The sequence below is a fragment of the Cydia fagiglandana genome, chromosome 11 (assembly GCF_963556715.1).
Source record: "Cydia fagiglandana chromosome 11, ilCydFagi1.1, whole genome shotgun sequence".
NCBI classification, from domain to species: Eukaryota; Metazoa; Arthropoda; class Insecta; order Lepidoptera; family Tortricidae; genus Cydia; species Cydia fagiglandana.
In genome coordinates this window covers 11339812-11364708 of record NC_085942.1, presented here as the reverse complement: position 1 = coordinate 11364708, position 24897 = coordinate 11339812, and the positions used below count along the sequence as shown (strand labels likewise).

Genomic DNA, 24897 nt, shown 5'->3' with positions numbered 1-24897 from the left:
TTCCGTAACTTGATCATTCATACATATACATTTTACTTCCTGAATTACACATCACTATTTGTCAGTGTCACTGTCAACGTTACGTCAAATATGCGTCAAATACATGTGTTTAGAATTTATTTTTTGTCGGCGCCCTAATGTTTCTAATTAATTACAAATTTAAATTAAAATGTTTGTGCTAGCAGAAATGAAAGATGTAATACGGGTTACGCCCGAACACTTTCATCAAAATTTATCAGAATCCATCACTACGTTACTAAATAGGAAATTAGCAAATAAGGTCATGATGCCCTGTAACTTCACAAACAGAGTTAAAATAATTGAAATCCTTCATACTTACGTTTAAAAATTGTTTCAGGTTGTTTTAAATGTAGGCCTATGTATAGCGCTATTTGATATCACACATATCGGACATTCATACATATTCCCTGGAGATGGGTCTTCACATACTGAAGTCAAGTTTAGGTATATAGTATTCAGGCCAATGATTGAAGAAATACTGACAGGCAAAATTAGGAGCTGTGGTAGAGAAGGCGTACATGGTAAATATAAACATGAAATATATTATTATGATTTAGAGTTTGTGCGGAAAGAGAAGAGTCGTGAAATATATGGAATCGAATATATTCTACGACTCTTCTCTTTCGAAACATACTCTAGTATGGTTGAAATCCTTTTCTATGACATTTTGAACTTAATATCTTTTAAATAATCAATAAACAGAAAAAAAACATTATACTGATCCTCAACTGTATGTCTATAATTAAATTAATATGACTATAATTAAAAATATTTAAATAAAAATTTAATTATATTTCAGTTACATTAGGATTTTTTGATGATGTGTTGATACCTGTAAATGCTCTGCAGCACCCATCCAGATTTGATGAGACTGAGCAAGCTTGGGTGTGGGAGTACCCTAAGGAAGATGGAGAAAAACATGACCTTTTTATGGATGCAGGTATTGGTATAGGCAAATTGGCCCTAAAGGCCCATGTACATATTGGGCCAACGCAGGCCAGTCCAAGGGATGCAGCCATGCAGTAGAATGAGATAGCAATATCACTTGCTCCCTCTAACGCATAAATGCGTCCCCCAGAATGGCCCACGCTGGCCCAATATGTACAGGGGCCTTAACATAGACCATAGGCCACTTACCTAAATACTAGCCACCAAAGAAACATGTAGGTGATGACTACACACCGGTAACTCATGGCATTTAGGTAGCACTTAAAAGATTTATTCCTTATTATTATTTGGGCTAATTAGTTAATAATATTAAACAAAGTTAAAAATTAATAAACAACACTAATTCCTATATGAGTCGAAAAAACGAAACCACTAAAAAAGGAATTAATTAAACTAATATTTTAAGTGCTACCTAAATGCCACGAGTTACCGATGTATAGTGATGAACAATGTTAAGGTAGTTTCTGTAACTATACTGTTATATAAATTTCTTTCAACCTCAAAATTGATTTACTGATTTTTTTAAATCTTCAGGTGAAACCATCAGGTTTAGGGTAACAAGTGAAGCATTTGAAGAGAGCTTACCAACTGGACCGCCCGGCTCCGACTGCCCAGTCCAAACAGTGGCTCCTTACAAAATAGTTGGTTGCATCAATGAACCGGGACTCGGCCTGCTGACATGGTGGGAAGCACCTGAAGCTGATGATGATGGTGATGAAAATGAAGAAGAAAATCAGGAATAAACTATTGTTTAGAGGAACTATTTTTTTTTCTTTGATGGCTACTTTAAGAGATCTTTCTATCTATACAGTATGTGTCTGAGCATGGGGCTTTCATTCCAGGGCTTGATTTTACTCGCTAAACTGAGTTACTTTTACTATGGGACCAACCCTAAAATCGGGGAAAAATTTTTGGCTTTTCCATAGAAAACGTCGATATGATCGTCGCGTCGGGTCGCGTATGAGCGTCGATAACGATCAGCCAAAATGTATGAAAAAGTAAAAAAATTTTTCGGGATTTCTGGGTTGGTGCCATAATAAAAGTAGCTCAATTTAGCGAGTAGAATCGAGCCCTGAATTTAAAGCCCCATGGTCAGTAACACCCTGTATAGGTTACTAAGGAAATATTTCACTGAAATGGACTTACTGAAGCTGAATGGTGTATTTGACATTCTTTAACACAAAAAATCCAAATATATTCCCATTAATCCAGCTTTGAAGATTAATCCGAAGTCACATTTCTGAAAGTCCAATATAATTTGAACCTTAAATTGGAGTGCTAAAGTTGAAATTCCATGGCGCGTGTGTGGTAGGTAAATCATACTATGCCTGGAAAAGGGTTAAGTAAACTTGTCAATTTCTTAACCAATGTGTACACTTGAGGGTATAAAACGAGGTTGACAAAGCAAACTAAGAAAAATACAAATAAAAATTGAAAATGCTAGTAAATAAACAATTAGGCAAATTGTGATTGCAACAATATTTATTCAATTTCTTTTTTTTACATTTTATATTTGCTCATCAAAATACAACAACAATAATATTTTACAATACATGTGTATTTGTAATAGTGATATAGTGATATTGTATATTTAACTAGAAACATTCATTTACATAAACATCACAGCAAGCTTGAGACATCACTTAACCAACTTAACAAACAAATAAGTAAATATTTCTAAATTTTGTTCTTATATAATGTGAAAAATATTACTTTCTGCTAAAATAAACTAAAATTTAATAGCAATTAAAACATTATGATATTATATATTTTCCATTATAATATGATACCTAATTAAAATTACGGTATACTCGTACAATCCTCAGAGAGCTGTTACAAAGTCCAAAATGATCACACTTGTACTCGCAAAAATATTCAGGACTTCCATGATGGTGTGCAAATCACTTGTTTACTTTACAGCAAATGTAACTCTTGTGATAACAATGATGACAAGTTGCAAGTGTTGATTAATTTTGACGCAAACAACAAAATGGTGCATAAAACATAGTTGTACACAGTAAGTGCCCTAATGTGCTCTCATAGAATACAATTCGATTTAAGTATGGAATGGTAAAATACATTAATTCATACAATTAAAGTAAAATAAATTATATTATAAATAGTTTTACATAACCTGATTCTCACTTTTGGACTATCTATTCAAGCATCAAATAATAAATTAAAACCCATCCATACCGTTTCTGTCTTAACTTTACATGAGATGCTTTAACGCATTCACTGCCAGGGGCGTGACCTAGGAACAAACTTGTATGACGGTGAACGCACATGTGCGTCAGGGACAGTGAATGTGTTAAGTAAAATACTGTCTTGTGACTATTGTGGTTGCATATGACTATTAAAACACTGTGGGTTATGTATTTTTGATCTTGCAGCTCATTAACTCTTATAATATATTTTTATCAAATGGACTTATTTCAATTTAACTTAGGCTAGGAAAATAACGTAGGTCCAATCTAATGTTAATGTTGCATTTAGTAGATGTATAAATATTTTTATTTTCAATGACAATATGTACTATAAAGGTACAATACTATGATATATTTATTATATTTGAATATGATTATTAGATATATGAAATATATTTATTTATTGCATATAATGATTACGATATTAACATAGTTACTTCTCGCTAAGAAAATGTTTTACATACTTTAGTGGTTAGTAGAGGAATATTGCCATATCAGAGAAAAAATAAGGATTAAAGTCAAATGGCGTTCTAAAAGTGTGAGTGTGTTGTGTCGAAAGATGGCAGTCAATGTACTGACTACATAATTTACGTTGACAATATTCCTCTATTTTTTAAATTCCCTTTGGTAAGGGATATCGAAACTCCCACTTGCTTGGGATCACACTGGTAACTGGTCATTATATCACATTTCGTTGACGTAATCATACAATTATGGAACTTACTATGCAAGCCGGAAACTATGCTGCTTTCTTGCCATACATTGTAACGCTGTACGCGCCTTCAATCGGCGACCAAAACTTTATTTATGATATAGTATAAGTACTTTATTGAAACAACTGTTACAAGCTTAATACGTTTACGACCACTCAAAGGCCAACCAACATCTCTAAACAGGCATAAAACGTAGTTTTATTTACATAAATGTAAATAAGTTAGCTTATTTACATAAATGTAAACAAGTAAGCAGATTCCATGTGATCTTTCGTGAAATCTTTTACTAAGGGTCGGTTGCACCAAACTGTTCGTACCGTTAAAGAGTTCGCTAAATTTGTATGTATGGAAAGCTTCATAGTAAAGCGCCGGGGCGCGCCGGCTGACTTTGATCAGTCTGTCAAATGTGGTTGGTGCAACTGGCCCTAAGGGTCGGTTGCACCAAACTGTTACGAACGTTAAAGAGTTCGCTAAATTTTTATGTATGGAAAGTTTCATAGTAAAGGCGCGGGGCGCGCCGGCTGACGATGATCAGTCTGTCAAATGTGGTTGGTGCAACTGGCACTAAGTCTGTTATACTTTTTTTTATAATCTTGTTTTATTTGTTGAAATAAAATAAACTGATAATGTTTATGCATAACAACTTTCGTTGTCTAATAAAATTAACTCCTAACCATTAAATTTTCATAAATATATTAAAAATTCATAATTTGTGCTACTTAAAATTAAACCTTACTTTCTAATGTAGGTAGGTTCATTTTATCAATGAACACCCAGTTACATTGGCCATAGGACGCCACTTGTATAATTAAAATAAAGAGGCCGAAAAAAATTTGGGCAAAGATAGTAAAAACGGATTATAAGGTTTTTGATAAATAATATTATGATGCGTAAAGTACCTACACATACAAAGCAAACGTTTTTAGCCGCCATGGCTGCTAAAGTATTCATAAACTAAGTACGGCGCCATGTTATTTGTGGTAACTAAGTGTCAAACGTTAGGGACTATCACTAGGGATTTTTTGGGACGACAGGAAATCGACCGGGTTGTAAAATACTACAATAACGAGTTACTTAAGCGTTAAGATGAGGTTTTAACAACGAAAATAAGTTACCCCGTAATATAGATACATTTTGCACTTCTTTACGCATCTTATTATCTTAGCTTTGGTATATGCAAAGATTCGTTGATTGTGTAAGATATGTAAAGTCTAGATATTTACGCGCTAAGCATTTGACAGCTAAGCGAGATGGCGGGTAGTGCTGTACAACTCCGTACCATCGCCCACACTGTTAACTGTACATCGGTGGATCTTATGCCTTTTGTAATAAGGTCCACCGAATCCACCGACGTACAGTTAGGAGTGTTGTTGTTTGTACATTATACGGTACTTTTAAAAGTTGACGTTTGTGAATGGCGTTGGCAACTGTCAAAGGTTTTTTTATAGATGGCGCCAGACTAACCTATGTTTTACCTGGATCTAGTTTTGTTCTATGAGATTTGATTTCTTATAAAATAAAATAAAAAAATAAGTATTTGAAACTATTGTCAGGTAAAAAAACCTATGCCGGCGCCATTTGTAGAATACTTCTATTTGACAACCCCATGACCACCGAGGGCATTACAGCGCCGCCCGTTTTGGCTGTCAAACTAGACTGCACGATTTTTCTTAGACTTTACCACTCTGTTACAAAGTACATACAATCAATAACTCTTTGGTATAATTATATACTTACTGATACACACTCAACTTCTCAGTAGAAAAACGCGCGAATTGCAAAATTTCTATAGGAAGTTAACTCTCTTTTTTTTTAAATTCATCATCTGTATTCCCTGAGAGATATGACCTCGGTCTCTTTAAAGCTAGAGTGAATAGGCTATTACTGAACCGGTGAGCTCCATCTTAGGCTCTGTCTTCACTTTCCATCAGGTGTGACTAGAGAAAATCGCCGATCATTTTATAAAAAAAAAAATTACGCCTTTTTCTATAGATAAGTTCGCTGTGCCGGAGTATATAATGTTTACTTGAAGGTGTACAATAGCGGCGAGTTGGTGAAGTGGTGGTTGTTGTTGAGGTGCGCGATGAGCCGGCCGTCGAGCAGGTGGCGGCCGTACGCGACCGCCTCCGCCTCGTCCTTGGCGAGCCCGCAGCTGAGCAGCCAGCGCACGAGGCACGAGCCACGGAACACAGAGCGGTATGTGCGCATGCGCCACCTACAATTAACAAGAGGGTGGTTCACTATAGTTCGTTTTTTTAGCATTAGAAAGAACTTGAAAGAAGATAAGGGATCTTGACATGTCTATTAATTGAAAAATGCTTTTAAAAAATCAGTAACTATTACCAAAGACATATGTAACTTCGTATAAGATGAATAAAGTCTAAGAAAAAAACGTGCCTCGGAAATCAAGAAAAAGTCATTCCCGGACAGCATTCCCGCACACACCTGCCTATTCTGGCTAGATAGCGTGACGACACCGTTTCATATTTAACAATTTTAACACATAGATATCAGTGAATGAACATGGGTCAAAATGATATTAAAATAATAAAATCATTTCGACGCTTATGATGAATAGTGACACAAAACAAAATGAAATGCCATTCGACTTTAAATCTTACCAGTAAAAGATAGAATATTAAATGCAATAGCATTTCATTTTTAGTTGTACCACTGTTCATGATAAGCAACGATTTATCCATATAATATACATTTTTTTGAAAATTTTATACGTGTTTATATTGAGTTTTAGTCGTGTGGATAGATGGCAGTAAATTTACAGTGACTACAACATTTACTATGACAGGACCTCTCTATACTATCTATTCTTTTTGCTATTACTTATGAAAGCAGAAGAATATAAATGATCGTATTAGATTCATAATTGTTACATATTTGCCGTAACTTATTTTTAAAATGTGTTTTTCAATTAAAAGACACATCGAGATTGTTTACCTTATTTCTAATGCTAAAAAAAACGAACTATAATCAGTCAAATCGACACTTTATAAAACGTAAAGTAGTATGACGGACGCCTTCTGTGACGTCACAATGAATCGTTGGCGTTAAAACAAATCCAATCGCAAAAACATGTTTAATCCAATTTTTTAGGGTTCCGTACCCAAAGGGTAATAAAAACGGGGGTCCCGTTTTTACCCCATTACAAGATTCCGCTGTCCGTCTGTCCGTCCGTCTGTCTGTCACCAGGCTGTATCTCATGACAGCTCTCGTAATAGCTACAGTTGAAATTTTGACAGATGATGTATTTCGGTTGCCGCACTTGCCGCTATAACAACAAATACTAAAAACAAAATAAATATAACAATTTAATATTTTATATACGAAACGATACTGTGGTAACCACTCATAACCACTGCCACACATTTGTTTAGGCAAAGGAGTTTTCGAACTGGTCGCAGACGTGTTTCGTTTCGTGAGATCCCGACTGACGGTAACATGGCCTTGTTAACTAACGCCTGCGTTATTATATAGTAGATTGTTAACCAAGGGTGGAAAGTGATCCATTTCACCCGAGATATTTTGGCGCTCGAACGAAGAGAGAGCGCCAATAGTCCGAGGGTGAGATGGTTACTTTTACCAGAGTTAAACACTCGACTCATTCGACTATGAGGAAAGTCAAACACGAGAAATGTAGGTTGATATATTATCCTTACATTACATTCATTTATTCAATTTTACTTTTTTCAAGGCGCGTATACATTAAGGCCGTTTCAGATACATCCCAATTTAAGATCGGATTGTCTATAGTTTTCGATTATGTTCGATCAAAATGTAAAATGTTAGCTGTTGCTCGAAGTAAAAATTACTTTCCACCCTAGGGTGGGAAATGAAATTTTCCACCCGGCTATCAGCCTATGAAAGGTGAAATTTCCGAACAGGAGAGAAAAATATATCTACCTGGTGTCTTTGGCAATAACTTTCTTGCAGAGATCGAGATAATGCGTTATGAATCGGTCGCAGACGTGTTTCGTTTTGATATTCTTTGAGAGACTGTATCAACGTATGTACCTGGTATCTTTGGCAATGGCTTCCTTGCAGCGGTCGAGATGGTGCATTATGAACTGGTCGCAGACGTGTTTGGTTTCGAAGCTGAGATCCTCGATTGACGGTAGCACGACCGTGTCAGCGCCGTGCCTGAGTTGAATAAAATATCGATTATATGTGGCGTTCCACGGGAAAAGGTACCTTATGAGGGTTTCTAGTTTCGGAGATATGAAATGTTTTGTAAAGAGGTGAAAAAATGCTCAATTTTTTTTTATTGTGTGATCTGAAACCTTAATGCGTAACGTTTGTTTACCTGTTTTTATTTTTGTTATAAGTTAGTTATAAGCCTAGTAATGTCGTCTCAGAGTTTAGTCGAAAAGGTACCTTATGGAAAAAAGATTGAAAATTCCCAAAAAAACTAGTCAATACGGGAAAAGAAGTTTGGTAGTGAACTGTATTAGCATTCTGCAAAACTAATTTGATAATTTCAGTTCTGGTTGGGGCGCCTAGCAAATATTATAACCGTACATCGACCGACATTACAAATCCAAGTAGCCTGCTATTATACCAAAGTTACTCTCGTCAAGTCTTTCTTAACTAGTATAATCTTCATTTAGTTTGCTCGCATGCAATAAATCAGCCATTGGTTTGCTGAAAAATGCCAATACCCGACGCATTACCTTATGGAATATCTGAGGTCATTGAACCTCAATGCCGCTTGTCTTCAATGGCAACCAAAATATATTATTGATAAGAAATAGACGATTTATACCATCTTTACCCCAAAATATTATTAGTTTATCCTAACTGTTCCATCATCATCATGCCTCATCATGTAACTTAACCACAAGGTACCTTTTCATTACATACAATTTATTGGTCTTTTTTAAGATTATTATGACGAAGAACTAATTAAATTTGTGGCAGTTTAATGTAAATTAATATTTTCTATTCATAAAAGATAAACTTCAATGTGATTGATGTTTTGTAGTGATGTATTATTAGATTTATTTCCATAAGGTACCTTTTCGTAAATGTATGGAGCAAATACTGTAATTGTTATATAAGTTTAAAGTGGCATAAGGGGTTAAATATAGTATTTAGTTGGGGTTTTAGGATTTATTTCATTTGAATGACAGAATTTCTTTCATATGTGCTCAGAAAAATTGATTGTGTGTTACATTAAAAGTAAAAATATTCAATTTTCTGATTTTATATGAAAAAGTCAGAAATTACATTTTCACCTCTAAATCGGTATTGTTTTTTGCTTAAACTGTCTCTCAGTGTCGTTTTCTAATAGATACAATTTAAATCTTGAGAGCTCATTGCAATCAATCGTGAAAATGAAATAAAACTTTATTTTCAAGAGATTGGTTAGTATACACATAAATCAGTCGATATCAAAGGTTTCTATTTGCATTACAGAACAAGTCGCAACATTTTTTTAATCTCAGATATATAAGGTATTATTATTTGTAGTCAACTATGTAACTTACTTCAGGAACATAGTTTTTTAGGCGGCTAAACTTAAAACTTCTCTATCGTAAAGTTGCTCATTTCACAACATTATTTTCAAAAAATCATATCTCTGTAACTACGCAACTTAGAAGGTTGATCTTTTGTGTTATCGATAGCTTATTTATTGTAGATTACTGGGGTATGCATAACTCCATACCCGCCATAAGGTACCTTTGCCCGTGGGACGTCACATATTATTGGTAATAAGGTAATTTTTGCGTCCCATTTATGGATTTAGCAGACAAAAAAAGAAATACTTAGGTAAATTTCGATTTGAATCAAAAGCCGGTCAAAAACCGATTTTTAAGAGTAGAATTTACTTTATTATGTATTAAAAAAAATCAAATCGTAATATTAATTTGCAAAAACAGTGTTAATGAACCACCCTGAAGCGACCCAGGTCAGGCGTGGCTCACTCCGCGATTTCGTCGCTTTGCTACACGTAGCTAAAAGCACATCCGTTCCACACCAATTTTGGTGGCTAGCCATTAGCCGCGCGTGGCGCTGTCGCCACCTAGCGGCCATACCTGTCCTGATCGTAACAGACGCGTTTTGTTAGAGAGTGAGTCTTCTGTATCTACTATTATGTATTCTGTGTCTAGGTCACGATCGCGTCGTGAACTAAAACAATACTCACCACTTGTTCTTGAAGTATCTGACGGCCGGTATGATCATCTCCTCCGGGTCTAGCCCGAACAGCACGAACATGATGAGCGCCTGCCCGTACGTGATGGCGATGTCCAGGAACTCGATCTCGATGAACACCCCGCTTTCGTCTTTTTGCATCATACGCCAGGTCGTGTATGTTATCCCCTGAAACAGAAGCACAGGTAGATTATCCAACTTATTTTACTCTTTGCTATTATTACGTCACGTTAGACCAAGAAAAGTACGTTTGCAGACATTTTGACAGCACACGCAGTGCCAGTGCCAGTGTTAATATTTATTTTATACGTCACCGCGTGTGCTGTCAAAATCTCTGCAGACTTTTCTTGGTTTAACAGTGACATTGTGTCATTCCGAATATTGAGCAGAGCCCAATTGGAGAAGTACCTCCGACGTAGTATTAAAAGTAAGTACTCACGATGAACATGGCCAGGCTGTACAGTATGATGAGCACGGTGTGCTTGAGCAGTTGTCCGCCGCGGCCGCGGCTGGTCTCGGGCGGCAGCAGGCCGAGCTGGCTGGCGGCGCGCTCCATCTCGCTCAGGTGCCGGCACGGCTAACAGTACTCACGATGAACATGGCCAGGCTGTACAGTATGATGAGCACGGTGTGCTTGAGCAGTTGTCCGCCGCGGCCGCGGCTGGTCTCGGGCGGCAGCAGGCCGAGCTGGCTGGCGGCGCGCTCCAGCTCGCTCAGGTACCGGCACGGCTAACAGTACTCACGATGAACATGGCCAGGCTGTACAGTATGATGAGCACGGTGTGCTTGAGCAGTTGTCCGCCGCGGCCGCGGCTGGTCTCGGGCGGCAGCAGGCCGAGCTGGCTGGCGGCGCGCTCCAGCTCGCTCAGGTGCCGGCACGGCTAACAGTACTCACGATGAACATGGCCAGGCTGTACAGTATGATGAGCACGGTGTGCTTGAGCAGTTGTCCGCCGCAGCCGCGGCTGGTCTCGGGCGGCAGCAGGCCGAGCTGGCTGGCGGCGCGCTCCAGCTCGCTCAGGTGCCGGCACGGCTAACAGTACTCACGATGAACATGGCCAGGCTGTACAGTATGATGAGCACGGTGTGCTTGAGCAGTTGTCCGCCGCGGCCGCGGCTGGTCTCGGGCGGCAGCAGGCCGAGCTGGCTGGCGGCGCGCTCCAGCTCGCTCAGGTGCCGGCACGGCTAACAGTACTCACGATGAACATGGCCAGGCTGTACAGTATGATGAGCACGGTGTGCTTGAGCAGTTGTCCGCCGCGGCCGCGGCTGGTCTCGGGCGGCAGCAGGCCGAGCTGGCTGGCGGCGCGCTCCAGCTCGCTCAGGTACCGGCACGGCTAACAGTACTCACGATGAACATGGCCAGGCTGTACAGTATGATGAGCACGGTGTGCTTGAGCAGTTGTCCGCCGCGGCCGCGGCTGGTCTCGGGCGGCAGCAGGCCGAGCTGGCTGGCGGCGCGCTCCAGCTCGCTCAGGTACCGGCACGGCTAACAGTACTCACGATGAACATGGCCAGGCTGTACAGTATGATGAGCACGGTGTGCTTGAGCAGTTGTCCGCCGCGACCGCGGCTGGTCTCGGGCGGCAGCAGGCCGAGCTGGCTGGCGGCGCGCTCCAGCTCGCTCAGGTACCGGCACGGCTCGGGGCCGACGCAGCGCTGCTTCTGGGACGGAGGGCACGCGCATTCCCTGGATAATGAAAAATTTGTCTCACTTCTGGCTCTGTGAAATCGAGCGTGATTATTGATCAAGCCTTAGTTAGCGATACATGAGTGAGTTGTAAAAATGCGAGGATCAAAATGTCTCAACATAACACTCGAGCTACGTCCTTAGCTGACAAAGAAACAGTGTACACGCGCAGTCGTAATTTCCACCAAAGCAAACATGGATGTGCTTATTTGTCCTCAACCAAAGTGACGGCTGAGGCCGTAAAACTCGAGACAGGGGAAACAAAAAAATAGTATTAATTACATCTTTTGCACCTCCATGGCTTTGCTCTTTTGCCGGACGCAGGTGGAGGCAGCGCAATAGCCAAACATTAGTTATCTAGGTAACCGGTTTTGGTAAACACGGGCATTAAAGGGACAACCAGAACAGCAAAAGAACACATTAGATACAATCGTTGGGAGCTGATGCATAATACGAATAATGGTTAGTGAATTTTTGATACTATAGCCTCTGTTCGGGACTTTGTATGGGGAGGTACCCATAAAAGCAAACTTATATCTTTAGAGAGAGCGCAGAGATATGTTCTCAAAGTACTTTTAGGTAAACCAATCCGGTATAAAACTATTGATGTGTACCGCGATTCAGATGTATTAACAGTGAGACAGCTCTTCATCCTAAATTGTATTCTTAAAATCCACAAAACTCTTAAGGTAGATAGTAGTTTATTAAAAAAGCGTAATCAAAATGTAGTAATCAAACAAAGTAGTATCAGTAGGACTGCATTTGCTAGAAGACAATTTTATGTTCTATCTATTAATCTGTATAATAAAGTAAATAGGCAGACAAATATCTACACAAAAAATTTAGGAGATTGTAAAAGAATCATTACTAACTGGCTTAAAGGCAAACAATACGAGGAAACAGAATTACTCATGTCTTAACCCTATTACCTGTACAGTTTGTTTTAGTTGTAAGTTAACTAATCGACAATAACATTATTGACATCGGTCCCCTTTTATTAGTTGAAGTAAAGCATGATATATTATAACTTAGTACCTAATTATAAGTCGGAACCTTGTATGGAAGAGCGAATTCCTCCTAATACAAGTTATTAACTTAAATGGAGGATTCGACACACCTGTATACCCTGTGCATGTTAAATGAATAAATAATTTTGAAATAATTTTTTGAATTTTTGTTTGTGGGGACGATATTATAATTGATAGCAACTGTCCTATGTCCTTTTCCGGGTCAAAATATCTCTATATTAAATTTCAACGAAATCAGATGGAGTTAATACTCTCGCAAGGATAGTAGGTAGGGTAGAACAACCTATCAGTTACAAATTCATTAGCAACGAATATCCTGCATGAGCTCACTTGTGGTCGGCGATGTCCTCGATGTCCTGCGAGGTGGAGTTGACGAGTCCGCTCTCGCAGCGCGGGTCGCCGGAGCAGCACCCGTTAGCGCTCTTCGCTGGGCTCGGGCTCGCTGTGGTCGCTATAGTGTTGTATATTACTGTTGCTCACTTGTGGTCGGCGATGTCCTCGATGTCCTGCGAGGTGGAGTTGACGAGTCCGCTCTCGCAGCGCGGGTCGCCGGAGCAGCACCCGTTGGCGCTCTTCGCTGGGCTCGGGCTCGCTGTGGTCGCTATAGTGTTGTATATTACTGTTGCTCACTTGTGGTCGGCGATGTCCTCGATGTCCTGCGAGGTGGAGTTGACGAGTCCGCTCTCGCAGCGCGGGTCGCCGGAGCAGCACCCGTTGGCGCTCTTCGCTGGGCTCGGGCTCGCTGTGGTCGCTATAGTGTTGTATATTACTGTTGCTCACTTGTGGTCGGCGATGTCCTCGATGTCCTGCGAGGTGGAGTTGACGAGTCCGCTCTCGCAGCGCGGGTCGCCGGAGCAGCACCCGTTAGCGCTCTTCGCTGGGCTCGGGCTTGCTGTGGTCGCTATAGTGTTGTATATTACTGTTGCTCACTTGTGGTCGGCGATGTCCTCGATGTCCTGCGAGGTGGAGTTGACGAGTCCGCTCTCGCAGCGCGGGTCGCCGGAGCAGCACCCGTTGGCGCTCTTCGCTGGGCTCGGGCTCGCTGTGGTCGCTATAGTGTTGTATATTACTGTTGCTCACTTGTGGTCGGCGATGTCCTCGATGTCCTGCGAGGTGGAGTTGACGAGTCCGCTCTCGCAGCACGGGTCGCCGGAGCAGCACCCGTTAGCGCTCTTCGCTGGGCTCGGGCTTGCTGTGGTCGCTATAGTGTTGTATATTACTGTTGCTCACTTGTGGTCGGCGATGTCCTCGATGTCCTGCGAGGTGGAGTTGACGAGTCCGCTCTCGCAGCGCGGGTCGCCGGAGCAGCACCCGTTAGCGCTCTTCGCTGGGCTCGGGCTCGCTGTGATCGCGCCGTAGCAACCTGTCAGTTGTAGTTCTATTCATCATTTATAAATTAATGTCTTAGACTTAGCTGTTCAGAGTCGTAAGGCCCAGGCCTTGCATTTCGTTGGATAGTTTGAGTGTAAAGAAACTATTAAATAAATGACGAAATATTGACAAATTATTTATTTTAATGCCGTCCCTTCCGATTCTCATCATTTGATTTGTCATTGACCTGAAAACTCAGTTTACAAACTATATAGAAACGGATTATATCGCGTATAAATGAATTTAAAATACATACATTTCGAACCCTTTACAGCGCTCATGGTCAACGGGTGACTAAGGAAAAAAAAAATATTCATAGTTTTATATCATGAGTAACTATATAGCGACAATCTTAGGGGTGAAGTTAGAGGACATATTCCAAATTATAAAGCACATACGTAGCAGGAAATTGCCAAGTCCAGGGCCTTACGAGTGATTAAAATTAATAATTACCTTGATCTTCTCCGCCTATGGTGCATTGAAATTGAAAAAAAAAATTAGTTAGAAAATATCATTTCTTAAGTAAATTGTTTTTTTTTTTGTAGTTACAATTGGTAAAATAATGAAAAATGCCCGTTTTATCAAGTTGCGTAACGGTGTATGTTCAGATAGAATGTTCTAAATGAGCAGCTAGCGCGCCAATCGCGTACTATTTTTGCGAAATGATCGCTAATTGATAGCATGTATTAAAGCGCGCGAGTAGTGCGCGAACGGTTCACTAATGGCGATGCGGTAATAAACTACGATTTTGTCGGTGCTGACCTGCAACCGGCTAAGACAGGATTATGATGATGAATTTCGATTTAGGGGCATTTTCATCAGATTTGGAAGCAATTAATTATACATATTGAGAAACCCGTTTTTATGAATCATAGTTGTGTGATTAGTATAGTGTCCCTCACCGTTCTGCGAGACTGACTGTGTGTTAGATACCGGCTGCTCGTTGTCGACCAGGCCGGAGCTTTCGTCCGGCGAATGCGACGCCACGTCGGCAGAGAGGCTGGCAAACTGCGCGCTGCGCCGCCGGAAACGGATGTACAGTGTCAGGCAACCCGTCGTCACTAGGTAAAAAAAAATTTGAATTGCCGATATAATCAATGCGAGGGGTGCGTGGTCAAACCCGATAAGTCGAGTAAAAGGGTTTTTGAAATTAAAACTATATGTGACATGCGTAGAATTTTTATTTGAATGATAAAATATGGATTTATCGGGTTTGACCTCCAAACCGTCGAATTGGCGCTATGTGATAGAATAGTCATTTGTTTCACAAAGGGGCAAATTTCTTGTTTAACCGCTCGTGCTAATTGATAATTTGATACCCGAGAAAGCGAATGATTCCAAATTCGAAAAAGGAATCTTGAGCGTTGCGCGGGTTTCAAAGCACGAGGGTTAAACAATATTTGCCCCACGAGTGAAACACAAAATTTCTCACCACACTAACCCGACTCGAAGCAAATATAAAATTGATATTTTTCAAACAAAATCAAATCAAAATGAATGTTATTAAAGATTTATTATACAAAATCATCATTTAAAAGTCAATTCTACCAGCAAATATAAGAAAACATCTCTTGCTATCAGTTTTTGAAGTGCAAAGTAAGCCTTTCCGAGCTGGTGTGGTGGAAAAGCTATTAAAAGTGTGCCCGCGAGCCCACACTCACCCGTGATACAGAACACGAGCAGGCACAGGCGGATGGCGTCGACGGCGTTGGCGTCGAGCTGCATCGCGGGCCGCGTGGCCACGAGCACGGCCGCCATCACCGCGGGCGCGCCCCACGCCACGAACCCCAGCACCGGCCACAGCGTCACCACGAAGCATGGCAGCGGCTCTACACTCACCCGTGATGCAGAACACGAGCAGGCACAGGCGGATGGCGTCGACGGCCTTGGCGTCGAGCTGCAGCGCGGGCCGCGTGGCCACGAGCACGGCCGCCATCACCGCGGGCGCGCCCCACGCCACGAACCCCAGCACCGGCCACAGCGTCACCACGAAGCATGGCCGCGGCTCTACACTCACCCGTGATGCAGAACACGAGCAGGCACAGGCGGATGGCGTCGACGGCCTTGGCGTCGAGCTGCAGCGCGGGCCGCGTGGCCACGAGCACGGCCGCCATCACCGCGGGCGCGCCCCACGCCACGAACCCCAGCACCGGCCACAGCGTCACCACGAAGCATGGCAGCGGCTCTACACTCACCCGTGATGCAGAACACGAGCAGGCACAGGCGGATGGCGTCGACGGCCTTGGCGTCGAGCTGCAGCGCGGGCCGCGTGGCCACGAGCACGGCCGCCATCACCGCGGGCGCGCCCCACGCCACGAACCCCAGCACCGGCCACAGCGTCACCACGAAGCATGGCCCGCGGCTCTACAAACAGAAGATGACTCATGAGCGATACAATACAACAGATGACTTGCTAGGGTTGCTAAATAAAGCATGTATTGCATGTATACTTCAAAATCATGCCAAACGATATACGTAATTAAAATTGGTTTAAATAAGACAACATGATTTTGACTTATATTGCATCCGTCGTCCGCCCATTAATTATAAGCGCTCACATACTAATGGGCTTGGCAATTGTCAAAGGTTTGTATAGATGGCGCCATCATAGCTTGCCCCTTTTTCTATGAGACCGGGGTTAAAAGGGCTGGCATTCAGGGCATAAATTCAATAAAAAAAATTGGCTCATTTCTAGGGATTGACAGGCCAAGTTAAGCCAGCGCCATCCGCTGAATACTTCGACCGGCCAACCCCATTCATAAATGTCTTATGTGGTAAAACTAACGGACAGAGATATCCCAAGCGGAAGCGCAGTTCCTCTGCCCTAAAACTTTGACTACTGTACGAATCAAATTAATGGACACGGGTAACGCCATAAATAAAATCTTCTGTTGTTGTTGTTTTTATTCTGTCCCTGACTCAGAAGACAATACGCGTAGTTACATAATTATGTATAAGTTTTTGCAATATATTTTCCTTCCCACTTTAAACCTTTATCATTCGTTAGTATTTTTTAAAACCTAGCGATATTTAAACCTTATAACGTGTAGAAATAAGTGTAGCTGAGATAAATCGAGAGCAACTTACATAAATCCAGTAGCACCTTAGCAGACCGCGTGGTGATCTATGTATGATGATTTGGAAAGTCTCTGCTTTATCGACAGCTGCATATATCCATAAGGGGGCACTGGGTCACTAATAAGTCTCTGGTTGATTTTCACTTCGATTGCAGCGACGGGACTCGAGATATGAATTATTTTAATCGGAGCGCGGCGCACTCGCGGCCATTGGGTTTAACGGCAGGAGAAGGTTTTTTTTATCCTCGCTAGGTGGCGCGGTGGTAGGTCGCGCCGGAAGTAAGGGCTTTGAGATAAATGCAGTTGCCAGTTCAAAATATCTAGCTACAAAGTACACGAAAATATATTCTTTACTAATTGTGTTGCTTTGTATGTATAAGAAAAATACCTATTTAAATATGCATAGAAATTGATTAATATTAATCTGTTCCTCTACGGAACAATAAGTATTCCTCTATTGTTCTAGTATTCTAGATCCAGGGTTTAAATTCTTACTTCCTTGATGCGTAATATAATACTGAACGCCAACCACGTATTATAGGATTAAAATACACACTATGCAAGCCGATTATAGTAGCATTCTGAGGGTTAAGGGCTTATGGTGAGTCATAAGTCAAGAATAGGCTGATAGTAACATTATAATGGGACCATCGCAGTAGTTATCGAGTTATTACTAACCTTGCTAAAAAGTTTCCACAACTCGTAACCTTTTTTAGGGTTCCGTACGCAAAGGGTAAAAATAGGATCCCCTATTACTAAGACTCCGCTGTCCGTCTGTCAGTCTTGTTACCAGGCTGTATCTCATTAACCGTGATAGCTAGGCAGTTGAAAATTTCCCGATGTATTTTTGTTGCCGCTATAACAACAAATACTAAAAACACCATAAGTATATGTAATAAAATTAATAAATATTTAAGTGGGGCTCCCAAACAACAAACGTGATTTTTTTGCCGTTGTTTGTGTAATGGTACGGAACCGGCTCGCGCTTGGTCGGTTATTTAGTGACTAGATTAGATTATACCTAATGCCAATAAGGCGCAATTACACTCTGGATTGGTATCAATTTGATACTATCAAAAACTAATTAATAACCTACACAAATTCGCGGCGACTGCGGAAATCTATTGCCTGTAAACTTAACGAATTTAACATGTATGAAAAGAACATGTAGTATGGAGTCTAACAGAAAGTTCAAATTTTACTTGTAACATGAGGAGTCCGATAGAGAGCATGGAAGTCCAGAGCAGGCAGGAGTACATGCTGAATGTGCAGAGCGTCTGCTGGAGCAACACCGACCAGGACGGCGTGTACGACGACTGCGGCCCGCCCCAGATCACGCTGATAGCTAACAGAAATAAGTTCACATTATACCTGCAACATGAGGAGTCCGATAGAGAGCATGGAAGTCCAGAGCAGGCAGGAGTACATGCTGAAGGTGCAGAGCGTCTGCTGGAGCAACACCGACCAGGACGGCGTGTACGACGACTGCGGCCCGCCCCAGATCACACTGATAGCTAGCAGAAAGTTCACATTATACCTGCAACATGAGGAGTCCGATAGAGAGCTTGGAAGTCCAGAGCAGGCAGGAGTACATGCTGAAGGTGCAGAGCGTCTGCTGGAGCAACACCGACCACGACGGCGTGTAGTGTACGATGACTGCGGCCCGCCCCAGATCACACTGATAGCTAACAGAAATAAGTTCACATTATACCTGCAACATGAGGAGTCCGATAGAGAGCATGGAAGTCCAGAGCAGGCAGGAGTACATGCTGAAGGTGCAGAGCGTCTGCTGGAGCAACACCGACCAGGACGGCGTGTAGTGTACGATGACTGCGGCCCGCCCCAGATCACACTGATAGCTAACAGAAATAAGTTCACATTATACCTGCAACATGAGGAGTCCGATAGAGAGCTTGGAAGTCCAGAGCAGGCAGGAGTACATGCTGAAGGTGCAGAGCGTCTGCTGGAGCAACACCGACCACGACGGCGTGTAGTGTACGATGACTGCGGCCCGCCCCAGATCACACTGATAGCTAACAGAAATAAGTTCACATTATACCTGCAACATGAGGAGTCCGATAGAGAGCATGGAAGTCCAGAGCAGGCAGGAGTACATGCTGAAGGTGCAGAGCGTCTGCTGGAGCAACACCGACCAGGACGGCGTGTACGACGACTGCGGCCCGCCCCAGATCACACTGATCGCTAGCAGCAACTGTAACAACGTTGGTGTTATAAACGGGAGTAGAATGCTATTAAAATTAGTTTGAAACGGGTCTTACGCATAAGTTCAATCGATTATCATTTAATTCGATCAGTTTTGAGGGTCATGAACTGGAGTAGCACCTGTAGCGAATGCTTTCTGCATACTGCTGACCTTTCGAGAGGCCTATGCCCAAGCCCAGGAAGGCATAACATAGGCCTCTCCCATATACCTCCACGCATCTCTGTCCTGTGCCTATCTTCTCCGAGGATATGGGTACTTGACGATAATCGGCAAAAACGAGAGTGAATATAAAATGTTTAAGTCTCACATGAGTTTTATACTAAATACAGCAAAATATGGCGAGTAATGTAGGTTGGAGAGGGAACATTGAATCTAGATTGAAGGAAAGAATTTTCAAGTGTAGGTAGGTAGTAGTAGGTACCTATTAAGATCCAAGACCTGTTATTATTTTGAACAAAAACCGAATAAATTACAAAAGATCTATGCAATGATGTTTTTTTTTGCATTATAATCACCAAGCTAACTTTTAAACATAAAAACTGAATTACCTGTGACACACTTAAACACAGAGTCAATCTGTGCGGCATACGCTTATATTTCTTCGTAACGATGAACACCGTTATCACCCACACACAGGCCACTAAAGACACTATAGACAGGTGGAAGCCAAATTTCTTCATCTGCTCCGCGTAGTCCTTGTTGATCGATATCACCTGGGCTGACATGAACATTATGGGCGCTGACAGGAATGTGCAGATGACCATTGATGAAGCCATCTGAAATTATACATTTAGTTTTAATTTGCGTTGAGGACTATTAAAAGATGTTGTCAGGGTGGTTGAGCTAGCTAAAATAATGAGCAAAATAAAGTTTCCATGTCAAGAAAACACCCCTGAAAAAGACGGACCGACGATCGCGTCAAGGCTCAGTTGCATTGGTCGATAGGACGTACGAACTTGCGGAGTACAGGGCTATAAACACGAAAATCGAGATTCTAAAATTGCGGGCATCTTTCTCTGTCACTCTAATCTCTACGCTTTCATTGTAAAAGAGAAAGATCCCCGCAATTTGCGAATTTCGGTTTTCGCGATAGGCTCTCAGGAGATTTTCATAGGGCCCGTATTCCACACGACGTTTTACCGCCTTACCGCCTGCAGGGTTATCGAACAATGAAACTCAGCCTTACGATTACTACTGCTTAGCACCTAATTCTCCTTTAACTTTTACGGGATTATCATCATCATTTTCGCAGCACATTTCGGTCCCACGGTAAGTACCTACCTACGTATATACCTACGTATTCGACATTAATTTAAGTATTAAATAAATACCTACAAATCTCAATATTATGAAAAAGTTAACTGTCCTTTTGGTAGGCCCATATTATGCTTTTACTTCACATAAATAATAACACAAATTGCTCGTAATTAATAACATCTTTCACCTACCAGATCAACTTCCAGTTGGTACAGGTTAGAGAAGACGAAGACCGCAGGCGCAGTGGGTATGGTTCCGTACAAGAATGCGTAGGTCGACAACGAAGAAGTCTCGGAATCGTTCGCTCCCGCGTTCAATGCGCTTACGCTCTCTCTCATCACCACTGGTAGGACAATCCTGGAAAATAATGTAAAACTAATTTTCTTGCTCCCTTTTACTTGGAAAAACATATCGGCACTTATTTTGTAGAAATCTCGTATTTCACACTACTAGTCAAAGCTAAAAGGCAGTAACTCTGTATGCATTCCATACATTGATACGATATTTTTCTTTTGATTGACAGAATAAGATACCAGTTTTTTTTCATAGTGACTATGGGAATTCGGATTTGGGTAGTTTTCTTGTACAGTTAGTGGTATTTCACTCTATTGTTAACAAATGCTCTTAGCAGTCTATAAAGCACAGTATAATGAGATTAATGAGTGACAAAGAGAACGTGCCGTGTGACTCATGTGATAGAAAGAGACAACATGATTTGCTGTCAAACATTGTTTTGTTCACTGTGGGAGTTCTTAATGTTGATGATATTAAAGTAAAGTAAAAAGTCAAATATTCTTCATTGCACCACATACAAAACAAATTCAAAACAGAGGGATATTATCGATTTGTGTAGTATTAATAACTAAAAAAAAAAGTAAATACCAACTCTAAACAGGAAATTTCATTAGGCAAGCTAAATTGAACTTACAGTTTAACCATTATTAGGACACAAGGCAGCAACAGAGCAGGCCCTCTCAGTCGGTGTATTTGGCCAACCATTCTCAGCCCCAATAAAAATAGTGCCGTAGCTGAAAAAGAGTCTCCAAATACCTGAAATATGAAATTACATGAAATTTTCCTTGTTATTAAATTTATCAAAAGGGGGATTAAACAAGGACATAGTTTTTGTATTTCCAGCATATTTTGTGAGGAAGTAATAATAAACTAAAAAAAATAAGACTTAAACTTACTTTCAGTAGCAGCTCAATGTATGGTGAAAGATGATGTTTAAAAGCAATATTGCCTATAATACCCAGCACTGTCATCACCAAAACTGGGTTCAAAGCTATGCCTTTGACTATCTGCCTCAACAACTTAAACTTGCACAGTTCACTTGATCTCTCCCCTTCTGGCGATGTGGTCACTATCTGAGCATTGTCTCGTTGTTTCTTGATCTCCATTAACACAAAAGCAACCGGATTTAATATTGCTAGCGATATTGGTGCCATCAAATATAGGAAGAGAGCATATTCTGGGTGTGTGTTCTCATAGATAGCATTAACTGAAATTTATAATTAAATCTTTAATCAACAACACAATTTCACAGCTTGCCAATTAATTTTTTCATACAATTTGTTGCAGTTTTTAAAGTTATGAACCAGTTTTTTAAACAGTAGTAGTAAAACTTATACTGATTAATCTTCTTTAGAGGCTGTAATACAATTACTTACATCAAGAAAAGTAGGTACCAAATACTTACTTATTGGATATCCCAAGGCAAAATCATTGCTCTGAGTGCAAAAGATGGCAAATATACCAGCTCTCCCAAGATTCACTGGTTTAGACACCAGAATGGTGACAATCATAACTGCAAAGAACACAATGCCTTTGCCTAATAGTATAGCCAGAAGGAACGTCCAGTTGACTGTACTGAAGTCCAGTCTAGCCAGGGATAAGAAGATGAGTGATGGAAGGGCAAAGGTGCCCACAAATGTGCCAATTCCTTTTGATTCTGTTTGTGACACCACATTTAGGCGGCCAGCAATATACCTACAACAAGAAAAAATATATTATAGTTGGTCAAACCAATTTTTCAGTCAGTAAGATCCAGGCAAACTATACTCATCCTTTTGTTTTGGGTGCTAGTACAAGTGTAAGACAAAGATAGTATGATTCTCTCTGTCTATGATTGAAATGAGACAGTCCTTTGACAAACTATAACTAGTCAATCATATCCTCTCCTAGAAGTAGCTTCTTAGTAATACAATAGTATTTTATGCAACAGTTTTATAAGAGGGGTCAAAAAATGTGAGTGGCGTGGGTAACAATGTGAGCCGAAGGCGAACATTGTTAATAAATACGCCATGAGCATTTTTTGACTACTTATACAACGTTGCATACAATGCTTTTTCTATGAGTAGGCAATATTAAATAAAATACAAAAAAAATATAAACAAAATTTTATTTTTGAAAATGTCAATGTAAATTTTGGATAATAGGTATTACTATATGTATGTAGCTCTTGTCTGCGACAAGCACCCATAATACCAAATATTACTGCAACCTGTAACAAGAAAAAGGAGAATTAAATAATATTCAGTTACAATGCAAAAATATAAAATGTACATAAATATAGCTTGTTGTACTGTGTACCCTAAAAATGTGTATCAAAAATTTTTATAACATATACCAACCTTGCTTAAAAGATAGATCTGACCCGGTGCTTCCAATTAGTCTTTGAAAATACACCAAAGACGTTTTCAGAGAATGACGAAGTTTTGTGCTCCAATCTCCACGCCATGCACTTCTCATAAGATTTGTCGTATAGGTGCTGAGATTTAGTACTTAGGCAACAAATTTTCGGTCGCTGCTTGTGCTGCAGCGGATATTTCTTCAGGTGTAGAAACAATGTAGTCCTCTTGGTCCATTTTCAACACTTTTTATGAACGCAAAACAAATAGTAACGCAAAGTACTCAAAGAACAAGAAATTACCGGGAAAGGCGGGAAACGAGAAACAAACGAGTAATGTCTATGGTTATGTTTTTTTTAAAGCCGTTACACACTACCGCACCGCACCAGGGTCGTGGTGCTGTAGGGTATAAAAGTATTTTTTATTATGTCGGTAGCAATGAACTCAGTACAAATTTGTTTCTTTTTTAATAAAAGCCGTATGCATTCAATCGTTTGTCACGTTGGTAGCAATGTACCGGTATGTGCCACCTGCTACCCTGCACTAGCTTACCGTATCGTAATGTCTCTAAAACGATACAAGTGCTTTTTTGGGCAATAGACTATAGACTTTTAAGGAGTATTAATAATGTACGCCCTTATATGTTCGTTCGTGACTATGTAAATGACAGATAAAAGTACCCGAGTAGAAAAAACATATTACACATATTAAAAATACATTTTAATGACATGCTTAAAAAATCTTTTTACAGTATTTTTTAAATAAAAAACAATTGATTTCAACTTACCCACATAATATAATTGTAAAGCACTGGAACAGTGCTGGATACAAATTATCTGCTTTAGCTGGATCAAGGAGGAAAGTTGATGCTTCCATTTTATAGTAACTTGTTAGGTTAATGTAATCTAAAACAGTAATGTTATTTACTGGCTTAGCAGACGTAATTTATACATGTTATTTGTTAAGTTTACTTTTATCGAAAACATGTCTTTAAATAGTAAACTTACACTTACCAATATGTTACTGTAGCCTGTAAGTAAAATACATCTCAAATAACTTTAACTCGGAAATCAGTACAGTAAGCTGAGGGAATATATAACACGTTAATGTTAAGTAATCATTTGATAACAAGCAATTCTAAGATTTTAAATTTATATACTACGCCGACACTTTACATAGTATAGAAAACAAACTGAAAATATCGATAGCACTAAGAACAATGATAACGCGACGTGACCTGACACAGCCACCGGTATTTATCATTAATTATTTGTCTTCAAATCAATGATAAGTAAAATTTTTGCGTTTTATTTGATTTTTAGTTCATGTCTTCATGATAAATCATGATTATATTGTTGACAGTTGACTTGACGTCTTGACGTTTTGTCATCAATCGATAGTATTCGATATGAACAAATAACAAAATAAATCAGACCGCATAAATACACGTTTTAATATCTGGCTGGAATAGCTTCAGTGTTGTCAGCTTCTATTCATCTGGGGTTCCATAGCTGGAATGTAAGGCGTGTAAAGAGCGCTTAAGCATATTTTTCATTACAGACG

The 24897-nt window shown here is 40.5% G+C and overlaps 2 protein-coding genes across 2 annotated transcripts; one reads left to right on the top strand and one right to left on the bottom strand.

Annotated features, from left to right (window-relative positions):
* The first annotated feature begins 99 nt into the window (after positions 1–99).
* Positions 100–1723, top strand: LOC134668553 (DNA-directed RNA polymerase III subunit RPC8). The gene is made up of 4 exons (XM_063526000.1): positions 100–280; positions 359–542; positions 821–961; positions 1504–1723. Exons 1-4 carry the CDS (start codon positions 170–172, stop codon positions 1710–1712), a joined length of 645 nt encoding a protein of 214 aa, XP_063382070.1. The 5' UTR covers positions 100–169; the 3' UTR covers positions 1713–1723.
* Positions 1724–2433: 710 nt separating this feature from the next.
* LOC134668953 (lysosomal cholesterol signaling protein) lies at positions 2434–24689 on the bottom strand. Its single transcript, XM_063526462.1, has 15 exons — positions 24348–24689; positions 24122–24239; positions 22404–22693; positions 21895–22205; positions 21633–21754; positions 20896–21061; positions 19996–20223; positions 19283–19435; positions 16342–16510; positions 15049–15207; positions 14006–14138; positions 11561–11771; positions 10050–10225; positions 7919–8044; positions 2434–6104 (listed from the first exon to the last, which is right to left on the bottom strand). Exons 2-15 carry the CDS (start codon positions 24208–24210, stop codon positions 5912–5914), a joined length of 2526 nt encoding a protein of 841 aa, XP_063382532.1. The 5' UTR covers positions 24211–24239; positions 24348–24689; the 3' UTR covers positions 2434–5911.
* Between the last annotated feature and the right edge of the window lie 208 nt (positions 24690–24897).